The sequence below is a fragment of the Triticum aestivum genome, chromosome 1B (assembly GCF_018294505.1).
Source record: "Triticum aestivum cultivar Chinese Spring chromosome 1B, IWGSC CS RefSeq v2.1, whole genome shotgun sequence".
NCBI lineage: Eukaryota > Viridiplantae > Streptophyta > Magnoliopsida > Poales > Poaceae > Triticum > Triticum aestivum.
The window spans coordinates 550,206,348-550,232,345 of NC_057795.1; the positions used below are offsets into that span (position 1 = coordinate 550,206,348).

At 44.5% G+C, this 25,998-nt stretch overlaps 1 protein-coding gene across 1 annotated transcript; it reads right to left on the reverse strand.

Annotated features, from left to right (window-relative positions):
• Positions 1–11,263: 11,263 nt before the first annotated feature.
• Positions 11,264–14,014, reverse strand: LOC123094608 (leucine-rich repeat protein 1-like). The gene is made up of 5 exons (XM_044516581.1): positions 13,693–14,014; positions 12,029–12,100; positions 11,849–11,920; positions 11,691–11,762; positions 11,264–11,580 (listed from the first exon to the last, which is right to left on the reverse strand). The coding sequence occupies exons 1-5, from the start codon at positions 13,923–13,925 to the stop codon at positions 11,544–11,546; spliced, it is 486 nt and encodes a 161-aa protein (XP_044372516.1). The 5' UTR covers positions 13,926–14,014; the 3' UTR covers positions 11,264–11,543.
• Between the last annotated feature and the right edge of the window lie 11,984 nt (positions 14,015–25,998).

Sequence of the window (25,998 nt, forward strand, 5' to 3'; positions counted from 1 at the left end):
AGTTTCGAAAGTGAAATTCCCAAACATTTTCTGAAATTTGTGAAAAAAAATTCAAAGACGAACTTTTTTTGAAATTCCCTGAACAATTTTTGTATTCTCGAACACATTTTGAAAACATGATTGTTTTTTGTGAACAATTTGGAGAGTGAAATTCCCGAACATTTTTTGAAATTTGGGAACAATAATTGAACGGCGAACATTTATTGAAATTCCCTGAACAATTTTTGAATTCACGAACACATTTTGAAAACATGATTTTTCTTTGTCAACAATTTGGAAAGTGAAATTCCTGAACATTTCTTGAAATTTGTGAACTAAAACTCAAAGACGAACATTTTTTCAAATTCCATGAACATTTTTTGTTATCACGAACATATTTTGAAAATATGATTGTTTTTTGTGAACAATTTGGAGAGTGAAATTCCCAAACTTTTTTTTGAAATTTGTGAACAATAATTGAAATGTGAACATTTATTGAAATTCCCTGAACAATTTTTAAATCAGGAGCACATTTTGAAACACATGATTTTTCTTTGTGAACAATTTGGAAAGTGAAATTCCCGAACATATTTTGAAATTTGCGAACAAAAATTCAAAGACTAACATTTTTTGAAATTCCCTGAACAATTTTTGTATTCACGAACACATTTTAAAAACATGATTCTTTTGGTGAACAATTTGGAAAGTCAAATTCCCAACATTTTTTGAAATTTGTGAACAAAAATTCAAAGGAGAACATTTTTTGAAATTCCCTGAACAATTTTTTACTTCACAAACACATTTTGAAAACATGATTGTTTTTTTTGAACATTTTGGAAAGTGAAATTCCTGAAATTTCTTTGAAATTTGTGAACAAATATTCAAAGGAGAATATTTTTTGAAATTCCCTGATCAATTTTTGAATTCACGAACATATCTTGTAAACATGATTATTTTGTGAACAATTTGGAAAGTAAAATTCCTGAACATTATTTAAATTAATGAACAAAAATCAAAAGGTGAACTTTTTTAATTCCCGGCATTCATCTTGATTTTGTGAACAAATCTTGAAAACATGAGCAATTTTTTGAATTTGTGAACAATTTTGAAAAGTGGGAACATGTTTTGAAATTCCCGAACACTATCTAAATTTTTGAATTTGTGAACACATTTTGAGAACGGGAACATTTTTGAATTTATGAGCAAAATCTTGAAAACAGGAATTTTCTGAATTTTTTGAGCATTTTCTGAAAATCTCAAACAAAAAATTCAGAAATCACGTCTTTTTGCTGAAATTCCAAACATTTTTCAAAATTGTGAACGAGAAAAGAGAGACAACCTTTTGAATTCTGATGGATATTTGATATTTCAAATCAATTTTCGAAAAAATTAACAAATAAATTCTAACAAAAAGAGGAAATAAAATCGGGAAAGAAGAAAAGGAAACTGGAAAAACAAAAAACAGAAAACCTGAAAGTCAGGAGAAAAGAAGTTCCAAAGCGAAGCGAACGAACTGTGTAAATGGGCCGGCCCAGTCGATTCGCTAGTGCGCCTCCCCCTGTGCGAAACGGGGACAATTTGCCGCAAAGTGCGGCAAATAGGGATTTCCCATGATGCCTCTGTTCCTCGGGCCCGCAGTGGAGCTTGCCAGTGTCCCAAATGATAGGAGCTCGTGGCGGTGGGAGGGGACGGGTCGTGTCGCCATGGGAGAACCGGCGGCCGATGAGGAGAGGGGAGCAGGAGAGCCGGACATGCCAGGGGGACAACAGTCGTGGGGCGAGAACCACTCCGAGGCAGAGAAGGGAGTGGGTATGTGAACAATGGCAGGGAGGGGAGCAAGCGGTCCGAGGACAGTGAGTTCGGTCTCGCCTCATGCTCGTGGTGTGATTTTGTGATCTCCTTCTTCCCTGTGTTATTAGAAAGTTGTTCTTTAGGCCCCTTCATCAACTTTGAGCCGTGATTATAATCAAAAATGTTCTAGTAAGGCACGATAGAAACAAAAAGGACCGAGCAACAATTATGCAACATAGCTCCTATAATTTTTTTCGAAACAAGAAGCATCGAGAGAATACGAGAGCAGACACCCGGCTTTTGTACAAATAGAATGCACACAACCAACCATAATGCACACGCTAGCAAATAGAAAAGTCATATAACACCAAAGCTATGCAGAGGCGAGGAAAAAAAGAAAAACACAAAGCTATCAGATCCGTGATCGGCAAACTACAACATTGACCGCACCAATCATATCATGACACCACACTAAGGATGGCAATTTTATGCATGGACATGGATATCCATGGATATCCGACCCGAATGGATAGGGTTTGGATGTGCTTTTGTGTCCATGGGCGGCGCCAAACCCGACCCGATTGTTCATGGGTAGGGCATAGATATAATATTGTACCCATGGATATACCCAAACCCGCCCCGATAGTATGCCTTAATGGGGGAAAATGTGCTATCCCTACCCCACGGTCACATGTCCCACGACAATTTTACACTTTTTATCTAAAACATTCATAAGAAATTACACAATCGCCATAGTAACTTTTATGAGTTGACATTCAATCCCCTCCACAACATACTCCAATGCCCCTTCCCTTATTTTTATCTCCTTAAATGAATCGTCATTCTCATCTATTAGAAAAATACTAAATGATCTTAGGTTGTTAGTGGATGTTGATTTACCATAAGTGAAGCATGGCCTGCCATGAGTGAAGAATGAAAGAGCTTATGTTAATATTGTGTTATGTCTTATTTATATGTCTCGAGAGGACCCAATGGATATCCAGTGGGTATGGATATCCATCGGATTTGGACATGGACACAGTTTTTCACCAATGGATTTTTTCATGGGCGGGCAAAGACTGTCTTCATGGATATGGATATGGATTTCATATTGTTCAACCCGCCATCCTTACACCACACAGACAACGAGGTTCTTAAATAGCAACACCTTTAGGAAAGGAGCAAAACTCAAGCGTCACCACCACCGGATCCAACCACCAAGGTCAGAATCTAATTTTACACCCTGATCAATCCAACCATATTGAACAATGCCTTTAGCAAGGTAACGACGTAAAAGAAACATTGCCATTGCCAGGTACAACCAGAGTAGCACCGCCATCGATGTTACTTTTCCGCGATCCTAGGAGCTACATATGATGTGATTTTCTTCGTCACACAACCATCCATCTGCGTCAAGTCGTCGTCCATAATTTACATCTCACCACCAGAATCAACCACTGCATCTTGAGAGATGAACACTCCCAAAGAGTATTCAATGAACACCACAACTGTCGAGTCGTAGGTTGATCACAACTCGTGGGAAGTCCAACAGCCCGCCGCCGTGGTCTACCTTTCAGTAGAGAGCCCCACACACGCCGGGACCTGACGCCAAAAGACCGGCCTGCACACAAGTAACCCCATGCAGCACCACTCGGGCTCACTAAGAGGGAGGCCGAGATCCTCGGCACCATGCACCCGCTAAATCAGCCACCATGGGGCCGATCCTCAGTAGCATGCCTGTCTGGCTCCTCCGTCATAGTCATGTGCCTCCACGCCACCGGGAACCGCCACTCTAGCCATCATAGAGCGCTCCCAGCAATCATCTACAGATCAGCGTGGCGACCGGTCACCGAGCCCTGCCGCCCAACGAGATGTAGTGCAGCTGCGAGAGAGCACCCGTCTCCGCCGTCGGCCTCGCGGGCTTCGCCCGGCGGCGTCCTCCTCCCACGGCATGGCAGGAGTGAGAAGGTAGTTCGCTGGCGGCGCTAGGTCGAAGACGTAGCCGTGTCACCCTGGGTAGGACGGCTAGGCCAGCTAGCTAACTATAACTGGGAAGAGAAAATGATGTTTTTGGTCCCCAAGTTTCCCAAAAGTATAGACTTGGTCCCTCAAGATGCTTTGGTACACATTTGATCCTTCAAGTCTCAAAACCGGGTAAGTTTAGTCCAGAACCAGATTTTGACCACTTTGACCGGATTTTAGACTACCTTATCTGATTTTGGACTAAACTTATCGATTTTGAGACTTGAAGCACCAAATGTGTACCAAACAATCTTGAAGGACCAAGTCTATATTTTGGATGAACTCAAGGAACCAAAAACATACTTTTTTTTATCTTTTTAGAGAAAAGGCCATAGCCTGACTTTATAAATAAAGCCACCAGGCAGAGTAACAACAATCCACAATCCACATGGATCAGCAGCATAAACGAGCAGAGTATCAACCGAAACCAAACCAAGCTAAAGTATAATGTACATGGCTCCCAGGCCAGTACAGGCGCGCAGGCCGGAGAGTCAAAAGACAACGAGATCAGGGCCAACAACTCTTAACTGCCGGCTTGAACTGGAGAAAGGGAAGTAGCATAAGCCCGAATCTTGGACATCATGACATCGAACGCATCCCGGTCCTCCTCCTTAATCAATAATATCCACTACTGCAAGAATATGCAAGTTTTAAATAAGCAATCAACAGGTTTAGCAGGAAAAACATGTTCACTGGTAAACTTGTTCCTTGTTGTCCATAGAGTCCAACACATCGCTACCAATCCCACCTAGAACAATCTTCTCTGGGCCCCAACCAGGTTAGAGGCCAAGAGACGAAGGTCTGAGAAGGAAGAGGGCCTCCAAGAAACATTCAACCACGACTTGACACAACACTAGAAAAGCTTAGCCAACACACAGTTAAAGAAAATATGATTCGTGTCCTCTCTTTGCCCGCGAAGAGCATAGCGATCAGTGCCCGGGCCATTACGTTTCCGAACTTGATCACCAGCCGACAACCGCCCGTGAGAGGCTTGCCAAAGAAAAATCTTGATCTTTGGAGGGATGCGGGCTCTCCATATCCACTTGAATTTGGAAGTTTTCGAACCAGAAATCAGCTTGCCATATAAGGATTTCACGAAAAAATGGCCAGAAGAGGAGTGGGCCAAACCAGCTCCTCCTCCTCCCCCGACAGCATAGGGAAGAAGGCAACGAGGCGCTGCCAGTCGACCAACTCTTCAGGAGAAAGAGAGCGCCGCAGCTGAAGGTCCCAATTATTGGCAGAGAGCTCAGAGATCGAGATCTCAAGGTCGGGGCAGTAGGAGAAAAGTACAGGAAATGAATTCGCCAGCATGGTCAAGCCGCACCACCAGTCAAGCCAGAATCTAGTGGATCTGCCATTATGCACAAAAAACTTGACAAGGCCTTGAAAGATAGGCCTAAGCTTAACAAGATCTTTCCAGAATTGAGAGGCGCCCGTGGCGCGAGCATACATGGGGCTAGAGGAAGGGAAGTATTTGGCTTTGAGAATGTTATACCAGACGGGTTTGTCCGTGGTGGTGGTCATGATCTTCCACCACCATTTGATGACCAGGCACTTGTTCATGACTAGAGTATTAATTATACCTAGCCCCCAAGGCTCTTGGGTCTGCAAATTTGGTCCCATTTTACCATGTGATATTTACGTTTGTTATCAGCCGCGTTCCAGAAGAATGAGCCTCTATGCTTATCAAACCAAGTGTGTGTACCATTAGTAAGGAGATAGAAGCCCATCACAAACATAGGGAGGAAAGAAAGGCAAGCATTAAGCAGGGCAACTTTCCCCGCCTGAGTATTGTACCCGCCCCTCCAGGGCATGACACGATTGCCATCTTTGACCACCGTAAGCGCGAAGTCTTTGGCTAAGAGTTTGTCAGAAGAAATAGGTAGGCCAAGATACTTTAGAGGGAAAGAGCCAAGAGAACAATTCAGCAAGTGGGATACACCATACACACAAGGCCTCGGTATCCGAAACTCCAATAATGATCACTTCACTTTTTGAGAAGTTAATTTTTAAACCAGAAAGTGCCTCGAAGCAAAGAAGAAGAAACTTGAGGTGGGAGAGGCACGGATAATTAAGTTCCACCATAATAATCATATCATCAGTGTACTGAAGATGAGTAATCCCTTGAGGGATGAGATGGGAGCTCACTGGAGTAATGTGTCCAGCCCTCATGGCTCTGGACAAAATATTAGAGAGAGCATCCGCAACAAAGTTAAAAAGGACGGGGGAAGCCGGGTCTCCTTGTTTGAGGCCTCTAGAGTTCTTAAAGAAGTTGCTAACCTTCCCATTGACAGAAATAGTAGTGTGGCCCCCCGAGACCATTTGCATGATTCTATGGACAACGCCACCATCAAAGCCCTTGGACAGAAGAACTTGCCTTAAGAAGCCCCAGCTCACAGAATCATAGGCCTTTTCAAAGTCCAACTTAAGAATAACTGCCTTGCTACCTGATTTGTGGATATCATGGATGATCTCATGCAGGTAGAGGACCCCATCAAGGATAAAATGACATTTGACAAAGGCAGATTGATTAAGAGGAAGGGTGCGGTGAGCCACTGGAGTAAGGCGAGTGGCCAAACATTTGGCAGGGAACTTGGCAAAATTATTGATCAGAGCAATGGGCCTAAACTGGGAGATGAGCTCCGCACCCTTGACTTTAGGAATGAGAGAGATCACGGCATAATTAAGTCTAGAGATGTCCACTGTCCCCAAATAGAACCCTTGAATAGTCGTGCAAATAAGCGCCTTAAGCTGAGGCCAAAAAGTTTTAAAGAAAGGAATAGAGAAGCCATCCGGGCCAGAGGCAGAGTTGGCATTAGCTTTATTAATAGACATGAAAATTTTCTCTTCAGAAAAAGGGAGAATAAGATTAAAATTCTCATCCGAAGACACCTGATTGCCGTGGTCCCAGAAAGAAGAGGAAATTACCCCTGGCCAGGTTTGGCAGATAGGAGGGAAGAGAAGAAATCGACTACGTGGTTCATGATAATGGCTTGGTCTGAAATTTTAACCCCATTAATCATCAGGCTGTCTATCGTGCATCTGCGAAGCCTCCCATTAGCAATGACAAAGAAATAAGCAGTGGGAGAATCAACTTTAAGCATCCAATTGGTCGTACCCCTTTGGCGCCAGTAAATTTCAACAAGGCGATGTAACTGCACCAAAGATTCCTCAAGAGAGAAACACAGAACCCATTCAGAATCAGAGAGCCCGGAGGAATCTGCACGAAGGTCTAAGTAATCAATTTGAGTCGAAAGGAGGGCCGTCTCTCTGCGTCCCTGTGCCGCGTGGTTACGAGACCATCCACGCACGAATTTGCGCAGGGAATAGGAGCAATGATGCCATCGTCCATAGGGCCAAAGGAGTGACGAACAGTCGATAGCGAATCTGAAATTTTAGATGCGAGGAGGTCACAAAAACCATCAATCAGAAGCCAAGAGGCGTCGAACTGGAACCAAGGAGGGGTGGGGGAGCGTTGAAGACCAGCGTCAAGAATGAGCGGGGCGTGGTCCGAGCCTATGATGGCCTTGGCTTTGAGAATAGATAACGGAAAAAGGGAGTCCCAACTTGGGCACACAAAGATACGATCAAGTACAGAGCGAATAGGGGAGACCTGATGGTTAGTCCAAGTGAACCTAGATCCCACCCTGGGTATCTCACGAAGGGCGCAGGTACTTATAAAGTCATTGAAAGCATCAGGTAGCGGCCAGGAAAAGTTATTGGTGTTCTTATCAGACGGGTAGCGAAGCAAATTAAACTCACCGCCAACAAGGAGGGGAAGAGTGCATGATTCCACCTTGTTAGAGATCTCGTCCAGGAATAGGGGGAGATGGAATGATCGGTCGGGCCATAAACAACCATGGCTTCCCAAAGCACGTTAAGTTGGCGATGATACAAAACAATGTTGTCCCAAAACTCCCATGATCGAAGGCTACAAAATCAAAAAATTCACATTTAGAACCGATCAGGATGCCTCCCGAGTGGCCCAAGGAGGGGAGAAAATTCCAATCAAATCTATCAGCCCCCGCAACTATAGCCAGCTCGTGGGGAGAGAAAGAAGTTTTGAAGGTCTTGGCAAGGCCGACCAGATCAATATTATCACCCCTAACACATCTTCGAGTTGGCCCTGACGCCCCCGAGCGCCGAAACCCCTCACATTCAAAAATAGGGCTCTATTTGAAAGACATATTTTGAATACGGTGGCTCGACTTGCAGGGTGCCAGGCAGGGTTTAGCGCATTTCGGGACACCCTTCTTTACAGAAACCTGGGGGAAGCATCTCTGACTGCCCCCCTCCCGAGCCCACTTCAGCCGCAACCGAAGGGGCGGGAGTAGCTGTGGCAAGATCTTTTGCTTTGGCAATAGCAGCCTGGGCCACCTCGTTGGCCCTAATCAAAGCAAGCAGAGACGAGGGGGAGCCAATATTGTGATCAAGCGAAATACCAACATCTGAGAGAACCTTTGTCAAGTGATCATCTGAGAGAACCTTTGTCATGAGTTGTGCTCCCAAGAGGATGGCTCTCCTCTCCCCTTCCTCCCCTCTCCCGTGCTCCTCCTCCCCATCCTCCCCGTCCTGCTCCCGTTGGCGTACCTAGGTCGCCCCCGTGCTTCCTCTCCGGCGCCGGCCTCCCTGCTCGATGCTCCCCTACTCCCCCACTGCTCCCCTCCTTGCCCCTACTCTTGGATCTGGCTCCGGCAACAAGTTCTGGGCCTTGTCGTCTGACGAGGATGATGCTGACTCCGATTCTGACCTCCTCCCTCTCGCCGTGGCCTTCCCTCCTGCCATGCGCCGCCGCTGAGGTTGGGGCCGGCGGGGTGCGTCCGGAAATTTGTCCCGGGTGGCCGTGGATGTCCCGTCTTCTCCGATGTGGCAGCTAGATCTGGCTGGACCCAGTTCTGACGTGTTCGTCGGCGGAGCCGTTCGGGGATGGTCTCCTCGCCGGACCGTGGTGTGCTTGGGGCTGCCCCTGCTCTTACTGGTGGTTTGGTGCGTTCGTCTTGCTCCCCAGCGTCCTCATCGCCGGTGGTTAGGTCGGGTGCAGGGCCGCTGGCGGCAGCGGCGTCCGCTCCTCCCTCGCGTCCAACCCTAGCTCGTGATCCCGATCAGGAGGCTTGTGGGCCCCTTGCCCGACCCACTCTGGCCTCCTCTAGGCCGATTGTGCAAATTGGGCCGCCCCCGCTTTCGTATTCTAGCGACTTTCCCCCTCTCTGTATTCTAGGCCCTGGGCCTATCTCGGCCCAGCCAACCCCTCCCCCACTTGCTAGCCCGGCCTGCGAGGCCCCTCCTGGCCTGGCGTGCTCCGGCTTTATATGGGTTCGCAAGGGTTCCGCCCCCCCATTTCCAGGGTTTCCTGCTTCTCGCTCAGATCTTCGTCGCTCCCGCCACCGCATCCCATTCTACCACAGATCCCCTCCCCCTCCACCTCTTTCTCTCTCCTTCGCGACCGTCGTTCATGGATCAATCTCGTGGTTCCTCAAGTGAGGCCATATGTCGGGCCAAAAGCGGCGGCGGGAGGACTCGGACGATGAGACAGCGGATCTGGAGATCGAGGCATCCCTCCGCTCGAAACTTGAGGCTGAGCAGGCGTCTCGGTCACAAGTGGCCCGCGACTATGAGGCCTGGGCGGCAGGGCCCGAATGGCTCCAGAAGGATGAGCACGTGAGGTCGGCTACGGCATCTACGGCGGTGTCGGGGTGTGAGGCCCCTGGATCTAGCGGATCTGGGGTGGATCCCTGGGAGGCCGTGGCGGCTGGCGGCGGCCCTGGTCCTGTTTCCCCTCCTCCTCCTCCTCTGCCACGCGGTCCGCTCCCCTTTTTCCGCGGTGGTGGTCGCTCTTCTGGTCCCTCGTCGGGGCTCGGCGGGCGTCCGATGGGGCGTGGGGGTGCTGGATCTGGTGCCTTTGGTCGTCGTCCTCTGGCCTCTGGCCCAGGCTCGTCCTCTTCTGCCCAGGGCGATGGGATCCTGCCCCCTCCCCCTCCTCCTCCTGGTCGTCCATCTCCTCTGCTTCCCCAACCGCCAAATCCTAACCCGAACCTCACCTGCTTTGCGTGCCACCAACCTGGCCATTTCCAATCTCATTGCTTCAATCCCCCATTCTGCCTCATTTGCAGAGAGGATGGCCATCTCACGGTGGACTGTCAGAACCGCCGCAAACCTGTGTCTTTCAAGCTTTATGGCCAAGGCCTTCCTGGGTGTTCCTTTTTTGTCCTCGACAGCGAGATCCCATAGGTGGCAGTGGCCCCTGCTCTGTCCAACGCTGCTATCATTATCATCAAAGATCATAAAATCTCTCCCCAGATCCTCCTGGACGAACTCAAGCCGTGGGACGATGGAGGCTGGGATTGGCAGATCCGACAACTCTTTGACTTTGAATTCGCTGCGGTCTTCCCCTCGAAAGTAGCCTCAAGATGATCTCCTCCTGCACCAGTTTCACCCTCCCTCTCAACCAACTTGTTGTGTCAGTGAAAGCGGCTTCTAATGGCGCTAAGGCCATCTCCCCCTCTCGGAAACTTGGGTCCTCGTTGATGACATCCCTCCTACCTTGCGCTCTGCTGAATTTGTTATGGCCTTTGGTGTCTTGATTGGCAAGCCGATCATTGTCGATCCGGAGTCCCTCTCTGTCCCTGGCCCCGTCCATCTCAATATATGGGCTGTTGATCCTCTCTGTATTCACAACTCTGTGGATGTTTTCCCTACGTCTCAGGGCTTCAGATTGTGGGTTCGCGTGGAATGTGGTGCCAACTCTCACATTCCTCCTCCTCCCACTCCTCCTCCGACTGAGAATAGCCGGGGAGGTGGGGATGATGCTGCCAACCAGAGCGGGGGCTCAAATCTTCACTTCACGACCTCGGAATGGGACGGCATGGGCTCTGAGTCCCGGGAAAACTTTTCAAGGACAATGCCCCGAAGAGCAAGGACTCGGGGAAGGACGCTGTGGCAGAGAAGGTGTCAGCCCAGGCTGCCCCGGCCCCTACCCTGGCTGGCACGCCTGTGTCCGATGTCTACTCCAACATGCCGGTTCGTCTGGGCTCACCTTCGCTGTCTGGCATCGAGGATCTTCCTAGTCTCTCCTCCGCGTGCTTCTGCTGGGACTCTCCCCAAGCAGAAATCTTCTGTCCGAAAATTCTCGGCACGCAGTCGTGCCTCCTCGGGCACCAAGCTCTCCACGGTGGGGCTATGCCGCCGCCTGGATGCTGATCTGGGCGACGCGGCGGGCCAGGCTTCTCCGATGGCGCCGCGTTCTACTCCGATCCGCTCCCCATCTTCAACGGCGTGCAAGAGTGGTCGGATCCGCGACAGTGGAGTTCGGGTGGCGGACAAGGCTGCTCGTCGTGCGGCAGCCTGTGACCTCCCGGCTTCAGGTACTCCCCCAACCCCTACCCCGTCGACAGTTATGAAAAACATACTTTTCTCAACTCGGAAACCCCCCGCAGCTCATATACTTCATAGAAAGTTTTACCAACCTCTCTCTTCTGTCAATAAAGGCGAAAGTTTTCAGTCCTTGGGAGAAAGCAAAGATACATAGGCTCGAGCATCAATTGGCGATTTTATTAGGGGAAGTAATGTGACAGCAACAGCCACATCGATCTCAAGCTTGTACAGAACAGAAACTAATCAGCATGTCTACTCTGGCGCGCGCACACACAGCTAAACCTCGCTCACGAATCCAGCTACTCCATGAACCGACGCCGCCCGTTTCGCTAGCTGCATGCTACCACCAGTTTATTTCACTCAGCTACTCCATGAACCATCTAGCACTTCCTGCCCAGGCGCGGGTTGTTGGCAAAGCTGCACCAAAATCAACAATGGACATGCATGAATGGATGGTCAGCGCTTATGATGAGTGGTGGAACAAATACATGGAGTACATATACTGAAGGCGGATGCGCTGTACGTACCTACTCCGAGGTATGTGCCGAAACGGTCCGGAGGTTGGGATCGGGCCGCAGAAGTTGTTGTTTGAGAAATCCCTGCAGGTGAAATGCAGGGTGAATGAAACGAAGTGCAAGGAGAACAATTGGAATGCAAAGAATGCATGAAGCTGAGCTCCACTCACGCATTTTTCAGGTTGGACAACCCAACCAGTTCCTTTGGGATTGGGCCGGTCAACTGGTTGCCATAAATTTCCCTGTTGATCAGATGCCAAAAGAGTGGGTCAATACCATTATAGAAGCGTGCGTCGTCATTGGTAAATCGTCACCGCAGAAATAAACTGGGTTGGGTTGGAGAGGCTCACAAATATTCTAGCCGGTCCAGTTGGCCAAGCTCCGGCGCTAGCGGTCCGGACAGGTTCTGGCGGCCAAGGTCTCTGTTAAAACAAATAAATAACATTACTACTCCAGTTAAAATTAGATGCGTCCGGAAATACAAAAAGGACGGTGCTCCAAGCAGTCACTTCACATGTTCCCTCAAAAAAGCAGTCACTCAAAATAAAGTTGCCGATCGTCTGGTATGGTATAGTCGTTCTGAGTGAACCACAGCTGTGTGGCTTGAAAGTGGCCCCCCAATGTATTGAGGAGGTCTTCTCTCTCGATTATAACTCTATTATTACGGAATAAACTACTATTTTTTTTGAGAAATCGGAATAAACTACTATTGAACCCGCAAAAAAGAAAAAGCAGTCACTCAACATGAGGAGGCCTTGACTGGGCCAGGTTCATAGTCTTCAGGTCCAAGAGTTTTGGACTAGGCCTACCAGATTCGCCCAAAAACTTCATCTAAAATTTTTTTCATATCTAGGAGTACAAGTTTTCTCATTCTTTAGATTGTGGTAAATATATCTGCTTGGTACATCCACATAACCCCGTTTGTATCCCCAGTTTTGTGAACTATGAATAATAAAGCTTGGTGGTTCTAAAAAAAAAGAAACAAACTAGGTACCCTATATTTAGAGCAAGGTCGTCACACTTGGCTGTGTCATCCCACGACCCGAACATTGTTCCTGTAATCTTGCCGATTGAGTAATAAAGCACGACTGTTTTGCCCTAAAAAATCCAAAAAAACTACATCCGTCCAACTATTTGCAATTTCTTTTTTTTTTTTGTGGTTCTTCTATAAATAAATAAATTCAAACGACCAAGCAGTATGTTCTTCCATGTTTTACTCCATGGATTTGCTCCTCTCCAAAAATAAAAGAGGAAAAAGGGCATCTGCTCCACTCCAAGGGAGTACCAAAAACCCTCTAACAAATGAGTAGCAAAAACTGTGCGTCAATCCAAAAAATTAAATAAATAAAATTGTGTAAACCAAACGCGACACATTAGATCAGCAGATCGAGTCCATCTTTTTTTATTAAAAAAACAAGACAATCATAATCCATTTGCTCATCCAGTTCCACACCGGCAACGCCAATAGTTTGAACAAGGGTGCTGGATGGATACAAAGCACTTCCACCATTCCAAAATGATTGGATTATAGGATCTTTCTAAGTCAAATTGACATTTTTTTACTGATCATATAGAAAAATCCACAAAAATCTATTATACTACCTCCGTCCAGGTGAATAAGTCATTCACGTAGTTTTAGGTCATCGATTTGAGGAATTAAATATGTGTTATATGTCATAAAAAGTATATCACTAGATTTCTACACGGATGAAGTTTCTAAATATATATTAAAGTATATATTTAGATAGTTAAATCGTCGACTTAGAACTACGCGAATGACTTATTCACCGAGACGGAGGTAGTATCAAATATATTTCATCATGAATCTAATGAAGCAAATTTTGTTTTATAGGTGATGATATATTTTTATATAGACTTGGCCAAACTTAATGAAGTTTTAGGATAATCCTAGAACACAAATTATTTTGAAACACGGGGAGTACCAGAGGCACACACATGGACGGAATCAGAATCTCGCATATATAAAGGAATGGAGGTATCCAAGTCTACTCACATGCGGGTGACGCGTTTGTGGTCGTCGCAAGTGATGTGAAACCAGGTACAAGGGTCGACCAACTGCGGGTCCCAGGTCGTCAACGCACCGTTGGGGTCCTTCAAGCCGCTCCTCAGGGCCGTGAGCGCGTCAATGTCATTCGCCGCCACTGGCGCTAGCAGAAGGGTCGACGCAATGGTCACAAGGACGATTACTGACAGGGCCAGTAGTGATCCTGAGGCAGTGGGCGCCATAGGTCTTAGACAGGGCTAGTGGTGTCGTGATGTGAGGGAAGTGGGCGAGCACAGCGGCAGATTGTATGTGGGTTCCGCTTCGATGGACGAGAGTCAGTTGGTGTGAGGGGTTTTAAAGAGACGCAGAGGACGGGGATGGTGGTGTGCCTTGTAATGGTGGGGTACGTGCCACCTTTGGCGCCCCTTTGGTCACTAATGCTAAAGATAGGGCCTTAAGATATGATGCATGTATCGGAAGAGTTATATCTATACGCTCATCTAATGCACATTGGTAGAGTTATATTTATACCCTCATTTTAATGTCAAAGATATAATCTTATGATTGAAATGCATGCATTGATAGAGTTAGACCTATACACTCATTTTATGCTAAAGATATCATCTTAAGGACATAAGGTATGATGCGTTATGACTGTAACAAAAATAATATTGCCAAATATGTTTTTCATTTACTTCAATCAGTTTTTTATAATAAAAATATTGCCCTCATTGATATTTTTATGCAACTCTATCTATGTCAAACATTGTGGTTTCATGCTGGCAATTGTGGGTTAAAGCTATAGGCGTTATTGCCATGCACAGTAGGTAACCTTTTTCTCTTTCATACTTTCGAGCCTACAATTCCGACAACGCCCCGTCTTCCCCGAAGCGTTCATATAACTCCTTACATAGAACACTTCTCTGGGTTGCCTGTTAGAATTTGTGGGTTAAATAAATGGCATGTAGTTATCCATAGTTGGTCAAGTTTTGAATTTGATGTTCTGCAACTGATAGTTCCAATATTGTCGGGGTCCTTCGTAAGGTGTTTCTATAAGTTTATACAGTGTATCATATATTGGCCAGGTTTTGTGATGGAAATTGTGGACCAAAGTTATATGGCATGTCACTATGCATAATTGGTCAGCTTTTCTGTTGACGGTATGGACCTATGACTGGTCTCCCTGAGCTGTTCATGCAATGACTCTATAGATGGTGTCGATGTGACAGGTTTCCTTACGTTGGACATTACATGGACAAATCTATACGCAAATTATCATCATGAAGAATAGGCTGGCCACCTTTTCTCTAAAGGGTTCAATCATCATGAAAGCAAAGTGCACATATTTGAACATGTTCTAAAAGCAACTCTAGCAGAGTCACCCCCGGACCGTCATAATAACTACCCCTACTATGTTTGCGGCCAAAAAAAGAGTCTAGTAGAATCGTCATACACTCACCCGGCCTCAGCGAGGCTACTCCAAATAATGGGACGTTGTTGGAATTTGCTAGTAGGCTTTTGGTCCAAATCCCAAGTAAAATCTAAAATTCTCCTGGCTCATTCATGCATGGTTGTGTGTGTTGTGAGTGGGACTAATGTTTAGTCCCATACTGCCAGGTGAGTGGAAGATGCAACACTTTATAAGGCGAGCTCTACTAGAATTTGTATGAGCATGAGAAGAGGAGACATATACACGCGCTCCTCCTCCTCGCTTGCCACGCTACTCCACGCCACATCGGGGTTCGAGAATGAGCCGAGCCGATGACAAAACTATGTATGTTGTCTATATTTTTGTTGATCGGAAAATAATAATGAGTCATTAATTAATAATTAAAGAACACGTTAGTTACTCAACTGTTTCCGATTCTTTTGGATCATGGTGCTTTTACCGACTTGGACGTGGGTTTACTCCCACGACCTGCCCGACCCGCACTATATAGACTACCCTAGCTGCCGCCACAACATATGATTTCTCTTTGTTCCAAAACATTGCGCTGCCATGCAAGTCTTCTCCATCCCTCCTTCTGGCATGCACCGCAAGAAGGGACAACGGGCCTCCGGAACCCTACATCTCATGATCCTATACTGGCGAGGGATTTTAGGGGAGCGCACTCACACGACTGCTGGCAGCGACGACTTCTTCCCCGACCTTGGCGACCTCTTCATCAATGACTGGTACCACACCATGGAAGACTGTGGAAGACGGCTTAAGATACTTGTCAGTTTGATTTATCCGTCGAAATGTGTCATAATACAGGATGTTAATACTGCTACCACCATCCATAAGCACATTAGTGAACTTATAACCACCCACTTGAGGGGCTACTACCAACGCCAGATGACCCGGATTATCAACCCGGGGTGAGTGATCCTCCCGAATTCTTGTGATTGGATATGCTGACCATCACAAGTACTGGGGCACTGCCGGCTCAACAGTATTGACCGCACATTTATGAACCTTCTAATCACGTTTACAGAGACTTGTAGTAAAAACATGATACGAACTTCCATTGAGCTGCTTTGGGTTATTCTGATACCTTGATTGATTATCTTGTTGCTGATTACCCTGACCGAACTGTTGGTTATAACCGTCGTGACGGCCCTGGCCTTGATAACCAGAATTCGAGTCGCCGCCACCAAGCCGGGCCCTTAAGTACCAGATCCTGGCCCGCCAGGTGGACCATTTTTGTTACCATGATTCTGATTAAAGCTGTAATTTCTATATTCTCGCATGATAAAACAATCCTTCCAAGCATGAGTGGTCGGCTTGTTAGGCAGACTGTGTTTTAGGCAAGGATCATTCATCATTGCCTCAATATTAAAGTTTTTTCCTCCAAAGGACTGCTTACCATTGCCGTTATGGCGCTGGTTTTTATACCCATGCGTTGGTATTCGCTACTAGATCTGATTCGCATTCCAGGTGTTTTCGCTTACCACCATTGCCTTGGTTATTACCATTTCCGCCTGCCACATTCTGCTGCTGACCCTTACCATTGCCACTCTTCTTGCCTTTGTTTGATTTCTCATCATTATATCTGGTGTCTTTGGTGGTATCAGAGTCGGCATACTTAATGAGAGCTGCCATAAGCTCGCCCATGTCATTACAGTGACGTTTAAGCTGCCTAAGCTTCTGCTTAAGGGGGTAAAATGACAGTTCTTCTCCAAAACCAGAACCTCCTGACCTGCCGCAAATACTGCCCGAGGAGTGAATAATGGCAGAGCCTACCGGACCAATGATGGGCCGACTCATCCTCACGCTGCACGCAGTTATCAAGGTCAATAATCGTCAGAGGTTGCTTGCACGTCCCTTTAAAATTCTGAATGAACCACACTTTTAACTCTGCCCATGAACTGATGGAATTAGCGGGTAATCCTTTTAGCCAAGTTTGAGCAGGCCCATCCAACATCATAGTAAAGTATTTAGCACATATATCATCATTAACATCCAGCATCTTCATTGCTAACTCATAACTCTCAATCCACGCCTCAGGGGGAAGATCAGCTGTATAGTTAGCCACTTTACGAGGACCCTTGAAATCCTTAGGCAGATGCTCATTACGTAAAGATGGTACCAGGCGCAACACTCCAACCGTCCTAGAGATTGTTCCAGCTCCCATCAAAATCGGAGGCGGCGGATAAGCCCCCAGTTGATTCGCCGCAAGTTGAGCCGCCACTTCTGCTTCACGAAGAGCTCCGGCTTGATGCACAATGGCCTGAGCATTGAGCAACAAGTTATTATCATGGGGCGGGTGATGACGCCGTTCGCAGCTAGAAACCGCCGGTGACTCAATCCGCCGGCTATAACTTCAACTTGGGGCGAGGGGTCGAATGAACACACTCACGACTGTATGAATAAGCTTCCTGTTGCACAACCGCTGTCTGAAGAAGCTCTACCGCGTTCCGTGTCTGCACTGCAACTGGAGACTCGCCCTCGATTAGAGTAGCCGCCAGCCGTGTCGCCGCTGCTATCATGATGTCCACTAGGTTAGAATAATGGCCGGAAGGTGTTGAAAACCGTCGGGGCGGGGTTTGATCCCTACGGGGCGGGTCTGGCAAGCGAGGCTGAGCTGCCACCCCACTCCCTAGGGTCTCTACAACCCGGGCCATACCTGGCGGATTACTCGGTCCTGGCCCAGGTGTGTTAAAATGGTTATGTGCCTCATACTGCAAAGGCAAACGGGTTTGATGCCTCCTGCAAAGAACGACATTAGAAGCATTTTGATCCAAACTTAAGCGAAAAGCCTCCGCCCTGATATGCTATGACTCAGCATCCACCCGGGCTTGTTCCTCTGCCATCTTGATATTCTCCGCATTAAGATGCTCCTGGGCCTTAGCCACCTCATCTAGCACTTTTGCAACTTCTGCATTATGTTGTGCTTGATTCGTTGCAGTAACTTCTATTGCTAACAAGGTCGTCAAGGTGTCCAAGAATTCAGACAAAACCTGAGCCGGCGGCCGAGCTGAGCCGCCAGCCCCAGCTGTCACAATAGCAGTTGAGCCGGATGCCGTAGCTGCCACTGTTGATGAATTGAAAACCGACCCTGTGCCAGCCATGAAGATTGCAACCCTGGATGGCGGCTCATAGGGGTCCAGAATACTGTTGCCATCGGAGTAGCCCCCAAGACGGCCATCTTGAAGCTGGTAGATTGATTCCGTCTCTCCGGTCGAGGACTCATCACCTGAATAGATGGCAGTCTCTCCTCCAGATTCAGAACCTTCCGCAAACTCCATGCTTTGCGTGCAACCAACGAAAACATGCTTCCGGCCAGGTTGAACCCGGGTAGGTCGCATACGCCGGGTTGCGGGAGAGTGGACCGCTTTAGATAGATGGGGGAAGTTGATGGAGATGTTGGTGAAGATGACGGAGGTGTTGGTGTAGATCGCGGTGATGATGATGGCCCCGGCGGCATTCCGGCACCACCGGGAGCGAGGGGGGAGAGCCCCCCTTCTTCTTCTTCTTCTTCCTTGACCTTCTCCCTAGATGGGAGAAGGGTTTCCCTTCTGGTCCATGGTCTCTATGGCGTGGGAGGGGGGAGAGCCCCTCCGAGATTAGATCCGTCTCTCTGTCTCTCTCTATTTCCGTGTCCCTGGTTCTGCCCTTTCACCGTTTCTTATATTCCCGGAGATCCGTAAATCCGATTGGATTGAAACCTCCAAGACAAATTTTTTCCGGATATTAGCTTTCTTGTGGCAAAAGAAGAGCAGCAACTGCCTTACGGGGTGTCCACAAGGGTCAGGGGGGCCCCCTGCCTCGTGGGCCCCTCGAGCATCGTCTCGCGTTGATTCTTCTTCCCAAAAATCATAAATATTCCAAAAATATTCTCCGCCCGTTTTTATCCCGTTTGGACTCTGTTTGATATGGGTTTTCTACGAAACAAAATGCATGCAACAAACAGGAACTGACACTGGGCACTGGATCAATATGTTAGTCCCAAAGATAGTATAAAATGTTGCCAAAAATATGTAATAGTTGTAGAATATTGGCATGGAACAATCAAAAATTATAGATACGATGGAGACATATCAAGAGGCATTGATAAAAACAGAAATACGGACATAGCATCATCATCTAACTTATTATGACAACAACAAACTTTAACATAAAACTTTTATCATAAAATTTTTATCATAGAACTTTTATCATAGACTTCTCATGAACAAGTAACAATTCATCACAACATCAAAGTATAAAGCATAAACTCTATTGGAAACCAACAAACTATATTCTTAATCAACTTTGCAACTACAATTCATCATCTTTTCAGGAAGGGTCACGTATCGGAGCCTTTAGGCAAGTCCACATACTCAACCATCATTTAGTCTTCTATGATTGCTAACACTCACCGTGTACACATGGGCAAAACGTTTCAACCGGACACATAGAAAGATATGGGCTGATAGTTTCACCTCTGAACGTAATCACGTCAAGGGTGATGTCAACAATAATAACTCATGATACCCATATTCAACTAGATATATGTGCCTAGATCTTTCCTCGCCACATGATGCTTGCAAAAGGAGAAAATAAAAAGGAATAGAGAGAAAAACTTTGACTCTTGCATGAAAATAAATACATGAAAGTAAAAAAGATAGGCCCTTCGTAGAGGGAAGCTGATGTTGCCATGCGCTTTTTGTTTGTATGCTCAACCCCTCAGTGCAAGAGAACGTCACATTATATTGCCCCTTATGATGGCATCATTTATTATGCAGTCTGTCACTTTTACTTCGCCATCACAAGTTCGTACAATGCTCAATTTTACCTTACACTAAATGATCTCACACTTTTAGAAGCAATTTTTATTGCCCTTTTGCACCGATGACAACTTACTTGAAGGATCTTACTCAATCCATAGGTAGGTATGGTGGACTCTCAAATAAGATTTGGGTTTAAGGCTTTTGGATGCACAAGTAGTATCTCTACTTAGTGCGGAATTTTTGGCTAACAAAGATAGGGGAAAGCACCACATGTTGAAGGATCTATGACAATATAACTTCTATGTGAATATGAACAAACATAAATCATTACGTTGTCTTCCTTGTCCAACGTCAGCAATTTTGGCATATAATATTTTGATGGCTGCTCACAATCACAAAAGATTTCCAAGATAGTGTATTTGCATGTGAATTTTCTCTTCCCTTATTAATTCTTTCATGAGTTGCATCATTGACCAATGCTATGTTTGTCAATCTACAATAAATTTTTCTACTTATAATTTTCCTTGTGCAATGTCACCACTTACCATAAGATTAGCATATGATCTTTTTCATTTATTTCCTTTCTTTTTATTGAAACAAGAAAGTAAAGAAAGCAAAACTCAAACTAAACTTTATTACATATCTCGCTCACGATTACAAAGATAGATCACTAAGCAAACTCTCAAAAAGAAAGGATCAAACTTTTATTTATCTAAAGCAAAAGATAACTATGGATTAAACTAATAAAAGTAAACGCAAAAGATAGTGGAGATGATACTTTTTCTTTGAATAACTTTGCATTTTCATAAGCTTGGGTTCTCCATTCAGCTAATGAGCTAATATCAAATAACCTATATTCACCAATAAGTTTGAAGTCATAGTTGAGTTCTTCAATTGCGCAATATGCTTTATGTTCTAACTCAAGAGGCAAATGACAAGCTTTTCCATAAACCATTTTATAAGGAGACATACCCATAGGATTTTTATATGTTGTTCTATAAGCCCAAAGTTCATCATCTAGTTTCTTAGACCAATTCTTCCGGGATCTATTGACAGTATTTTGTAAAATTAATTTTATTTCTCTATTGCTAAGTTCAACTTGACCATTAGACTGGGGATGATAAGTGATAACCCACAAGTGTAGGGGATCGCAATAGCTTTCGAGGGTAAAGTATTCAACCCAAATTTATTGATTCGACACAAGGGGAGCCAAAGAATATTCTTGAGTATTAGTAGTTGAGTTGTCAATTCAACCACACCTGGATAACTTAGTATCTGCAGCAAAGTATTTAGTAGCAAAGTAATATGATAATAAAGGTAACGGTAGCAAAAGTAATATTTTTGGGTTTTGTAGTGATTGTAACAATAGCAACGGAAAAGTAAATAAGCGAAGAACAATATGTGAAAAGCTCGTAGGCATTGGATCAGTGATGGATAATTATGCCGGATGCGATTCCTCATGTAATAGCTATAACATAGGGTGACACAGAACTAGCTCCAGTTCATCAATGTAATGTAGGCATGTATTCCGTAAATAGTCATACGTGCTTATGGAAAAGAACTTGCATGACATCTTTGTCCTACCCTCCCGTGGCAGCGGGGTCCTAGCGGAAACTAAGGGATATTAAGGCCTCCTTTTAATAAAGAATCGGAACAAAGCATTAGCACATAGTGAATACATGAACTCATATACTTATTGCAAAAGTTTATTAGCCCTCGAAGCAAAGTACTACTATGCATGCTCATAGGGGAAGGGTTGGTAGGAGTTAACCATCACGCGATCCTGACCTCCACTCATAAGGAAGGCAATCAAAGAACACCCCATGCTTCAGATTTATCACACAACGTTCACCATACGTGCATGCTACGGGACTTGCCAACTTTAACACAAGTATTTCTCAATTTCATAATTACCCAACTAGCATGACTCTAACATTACCACCTTTATATCTCAAAACAATCATAAAGAATCAAACTTCTCTTAGTATTCAATGCACTTTATGTGAAAGTTTTTATTATATCCCCCTTAGATGCCTATCATATCAGGACTAATTTCATAACCAAAGAAAATTACCATGCAGTTTAAAGACTCTCAAAATAATATAAGTGAAGCATGAGAGTTCATCTATTTCTTCAAAATAAAACCACTGCCGTGCTCTAAAAGGATATAAGTGAAGCACTAGAGCAAATGACAAACTACTCCAAAAGATATAAGTGAAGATCAATGAGTAGTCAAATAATTATGCAACTATGTGAAGACTCTCTAACATTTAAGAATTTAAGATCTTGGGATATTATTCAAACAGCAAGCAAAACAAAAATAAAATAAAATGACGCTCCAAGCAAAACACATATCATGTGGTGAATAAAAATATAGCTCCAAGTAAAGTTACTGATGAACGAAGATGAAAGAGGGGATGCCTTCCGGGGCATCCCCAAGCTTAGGATTTTGGTTGTACTTGAATATTACCTTGGGTTGCCTTGGGCATCCCCAAGCTTAGGCTCTTGCCACTCCTTATTCCATAGTCCATCGAATCTTTACCCAAAACTTGAAAACTTCACAACACAAAACTCAACAGAAAACTCGTAAGCTCTATTAGTATAAGAAAATAAATCACCACTTAGGTACTGTTGTGAACTCATTATTTATTCATATTGGTGTAATATCTACTGTATTCCAACTTCTCTATGGTTCATACTCTCCGATACTACTCATAGATTCATCAAAATAAGCAAACAACACATAGAAAACAGAATCTGTTAAAAACAGAACAGTCTGTAGTAATCTGTATCATTCGAATACTTCTGTAACTCCAAAAATTCTGAAATAAATTGGTGGTCGTGAGGAATTTGTATATTAATCATCTGCAAAAAAACAAACTGAAATTACTCTCCAGTAAAAAATGGTAGCTAATCTCGTGAGCGCGAAAGTTTCTGTTTTTTACAGCAAGATCACATAGACTTCACCCAAGTCTTCCCAAAGGTTCTACTTGGCACAAACACTAATTAAAACATAAAACCACATCTAAACAGAGGCTAGATGAATTATTTATTTCTGAACAGGATAAAAAACAAAGAACAAAAGTAAAATTTGGTTGCCTCCCAACACGCGCTATCGTTTAACGCCCCTAGCTAGGCATGATGATTTCAATGATGCTCACATAGAAGATAAGGATTGAAACATAAAGAGAGCATCATGAAGAATATAAATAGCACATTTAAGTCTAACCCACTTCCTATGCATAGGGATTTTGTGAGCAAACAACTTATGGGAACAATAATCAACTAGCATAGGAAGGCAAACCAAGCATAACTTTAAAACTTTAAGCACATAGAGAGGAAACTTGATATTATTGCAATTCCTACAAGCATATATTCCTCCCTCATAATAATTTTCAGCAGCATCATGAATGAATTCAACAATATAACCATCGCATAAAGCATTATTTTCATGATCTACAAACATAGAAAATTTACTACTCTCCACATAAGCAAATTTCTTCTCATGAATAGTAGTGGGAGCAAACTCAACAAAATAATTATCATGTGAGGCATAATCCAATTGAAAACTAAAATCATGATGACGAGTTTCATGGTTATCTTTATTCTTTATAGCATACAAGTCATCACAATAATCATCATAGATAGCAACTTTGTGCTCATAATCAATTGGAACCTCTTCCGAAATAGTAGATTCATCACTAAATAAAGTCATGACCTCTCCAAATCCACTTTCATCAATATAATCATCATAAATAGGAGGCATGATTTCACCATAATAAATATTCTCATCAAAACTTGGGGGACTAAACATATCATCTTCATCAAACATAGCATCCCCAAGCTTGTGGCTTTGCATATCATTAGCATCATGGGTATTCAAAGAATTCGTACTAACAACATTGCAATCATGCTCATCATTCAAAGGTTTAGTACAAAACATTCTAATGCATTCTTCCTCTAGCAATTGAGCACAATTATCAGAATCCTTATTTTCACGAAAGACATTAAAAAGATGAAGCATATGAGGCACCCTCAATTCCATTTTTTTATTTTATTTTATAGACTAAACTAGTGATAAAACAAGAAACTAAAAGATTCGATTGCAAGATCTAAAGATATACCTTCAAGCACTCACCTCCCCGGCAATGGCGCCAGAAATGAGCTTGATGTCTACTACGCAACCTTCTTCTTGTATACTTTGTTGGGCCTCCAAGTGCAGAGGTTTGTAGGACAGTAGCAAATTTCCCTCAAGTGGATGACCTAAGGTTTATCAATCCGTGGGAGGCGTAGGATGAATATGGTCTCTCTCAAACAACCCTGCAACCAAATAACAAAGAGTCTCTTGTGTCCCCAACACACCCAATACAATGGTAAACTGTATAGGTGCAATAGTTCGGCGAAGAGATGGTGATACAAGTGCAATATGGATGGTAGATATAGGTTTTTGTAAACTGATATAAAAACAGCAAGGTAACTAATGATAAAAGTGAGCACAAACGGTATTGCAATGCTAGGAAACAAGGCCTAAGGTTCATACTTTCACTAGTGCAAGTTCTCTCAACAATAATAACATAACTGGATCATATAACTATCCCTCAACATGCAACAGAGAGTCACTACAAAGTCACTAATAGCGGAGAACAAATGAAGAGATTATTGTAGGGTACGAAACCACCTCAAAGTTATCCTTTCTGATCGATCTATTCAAGAGTCTGTAATAAAATAACACGAAGCTATTATTTCCGTTCGATCTATCATAGAGTTCGTACTAGAATAACACCTTAAGACACAAATCAACCAAAACCCTAATGTCACCTAGATACTCCAATGTCACCTCAAGTATCCGTGGGCATGATTATACGATATGCATCACACAATCTTAGATTCATCTATTCAAACCAACACAAAGTACTTCAAAGAGTGCCCCAAAGTTTCTACCAAAGAGTCAAGACGAAAACGTGTGCCAACCCCTATGCATAAGTTCACAAGGTCACTGAACCCGCAAGTTGATCACCAAAACGTACATCAAGTAGATCACGTGAATATCCCATTTTCACCACAGATAAGCACATGAAAGACATACATCAAGTGTTCTCAAATCCTTAAAGACTCAATCCAATAAGATAACTTCAAAGGGAAAACTCAATCCATTACAAGAGAGTAGAGGGGGAGAAACATCATAAGATCCAACTATAATTGGAAAGCTCACGATACATCAAGATCATGCCAAATCAAGAACACGAGAGAGAGAGAGAGAGATCAAACACGTAGCTACTGGTACATACCCTTAGCCCCAAGGGTGAAATACTCCCTCCTCGTCAGGGAGAGCGCCGGGATGATGAAGATGGCCACCGGTGAGGGATCCCCCCTCCGGCAGGGTGCCGGAACAGGGTCCCGATTGGTTTTTGGTGGCTACAGAGGCTTGCGGCAGCGGAACTCCCGGTATATGGTGTTGCCGAATGTTTTGAGGGTATATGAGTATATATAGGCGAAGGAAGTCGGTCAGGGGAGCCATGAGGGGCCCATGAGGGTGGGGGCGTGCCCAGGGGGTAGGACGCGCCCTGGACCCTCCTGGCCACCTTGTTGCTTCCCTGACGTCTACTCCAAGTCTCCTGGATTGCGTTTGTTCCAAAAACGATTCTCCCGAAGGTTTCATTCCATTTGGAGTCCCTTTGATATTCCTTTTCTGAGGAACACTGAAATAGGCAAAAAATAGCAATTTGCACTGGGCCTCTGGTTAATAGGTTAGTCCCCAAAATAATATAAAAGTCTATACTAAAGGCCGTTAAACATCCAAAACAGGTAATATAATAGCATGGAACAATAAAAAATTATAGATACGCTGGAGACGTATCACTCCACAATGCATTCCCTTAGGCCCAAATATGGTGAAGTGTCATGTAGTCGATGTTCACATGACACCACTAAGGGAATCACAACATACATATCATTAAAATATCGAACAAATATCAAGTTCACATGATTACTTGCAACACAATTTCTCCCGTGACCTCAAGAACAAAAGTAACTACTCATAAATGATAATCGTGCTCGAGATCAGAGGGGTATTAAATAGCATAATGGATCTGAACATATAATCTTCCACCAAATAAACCA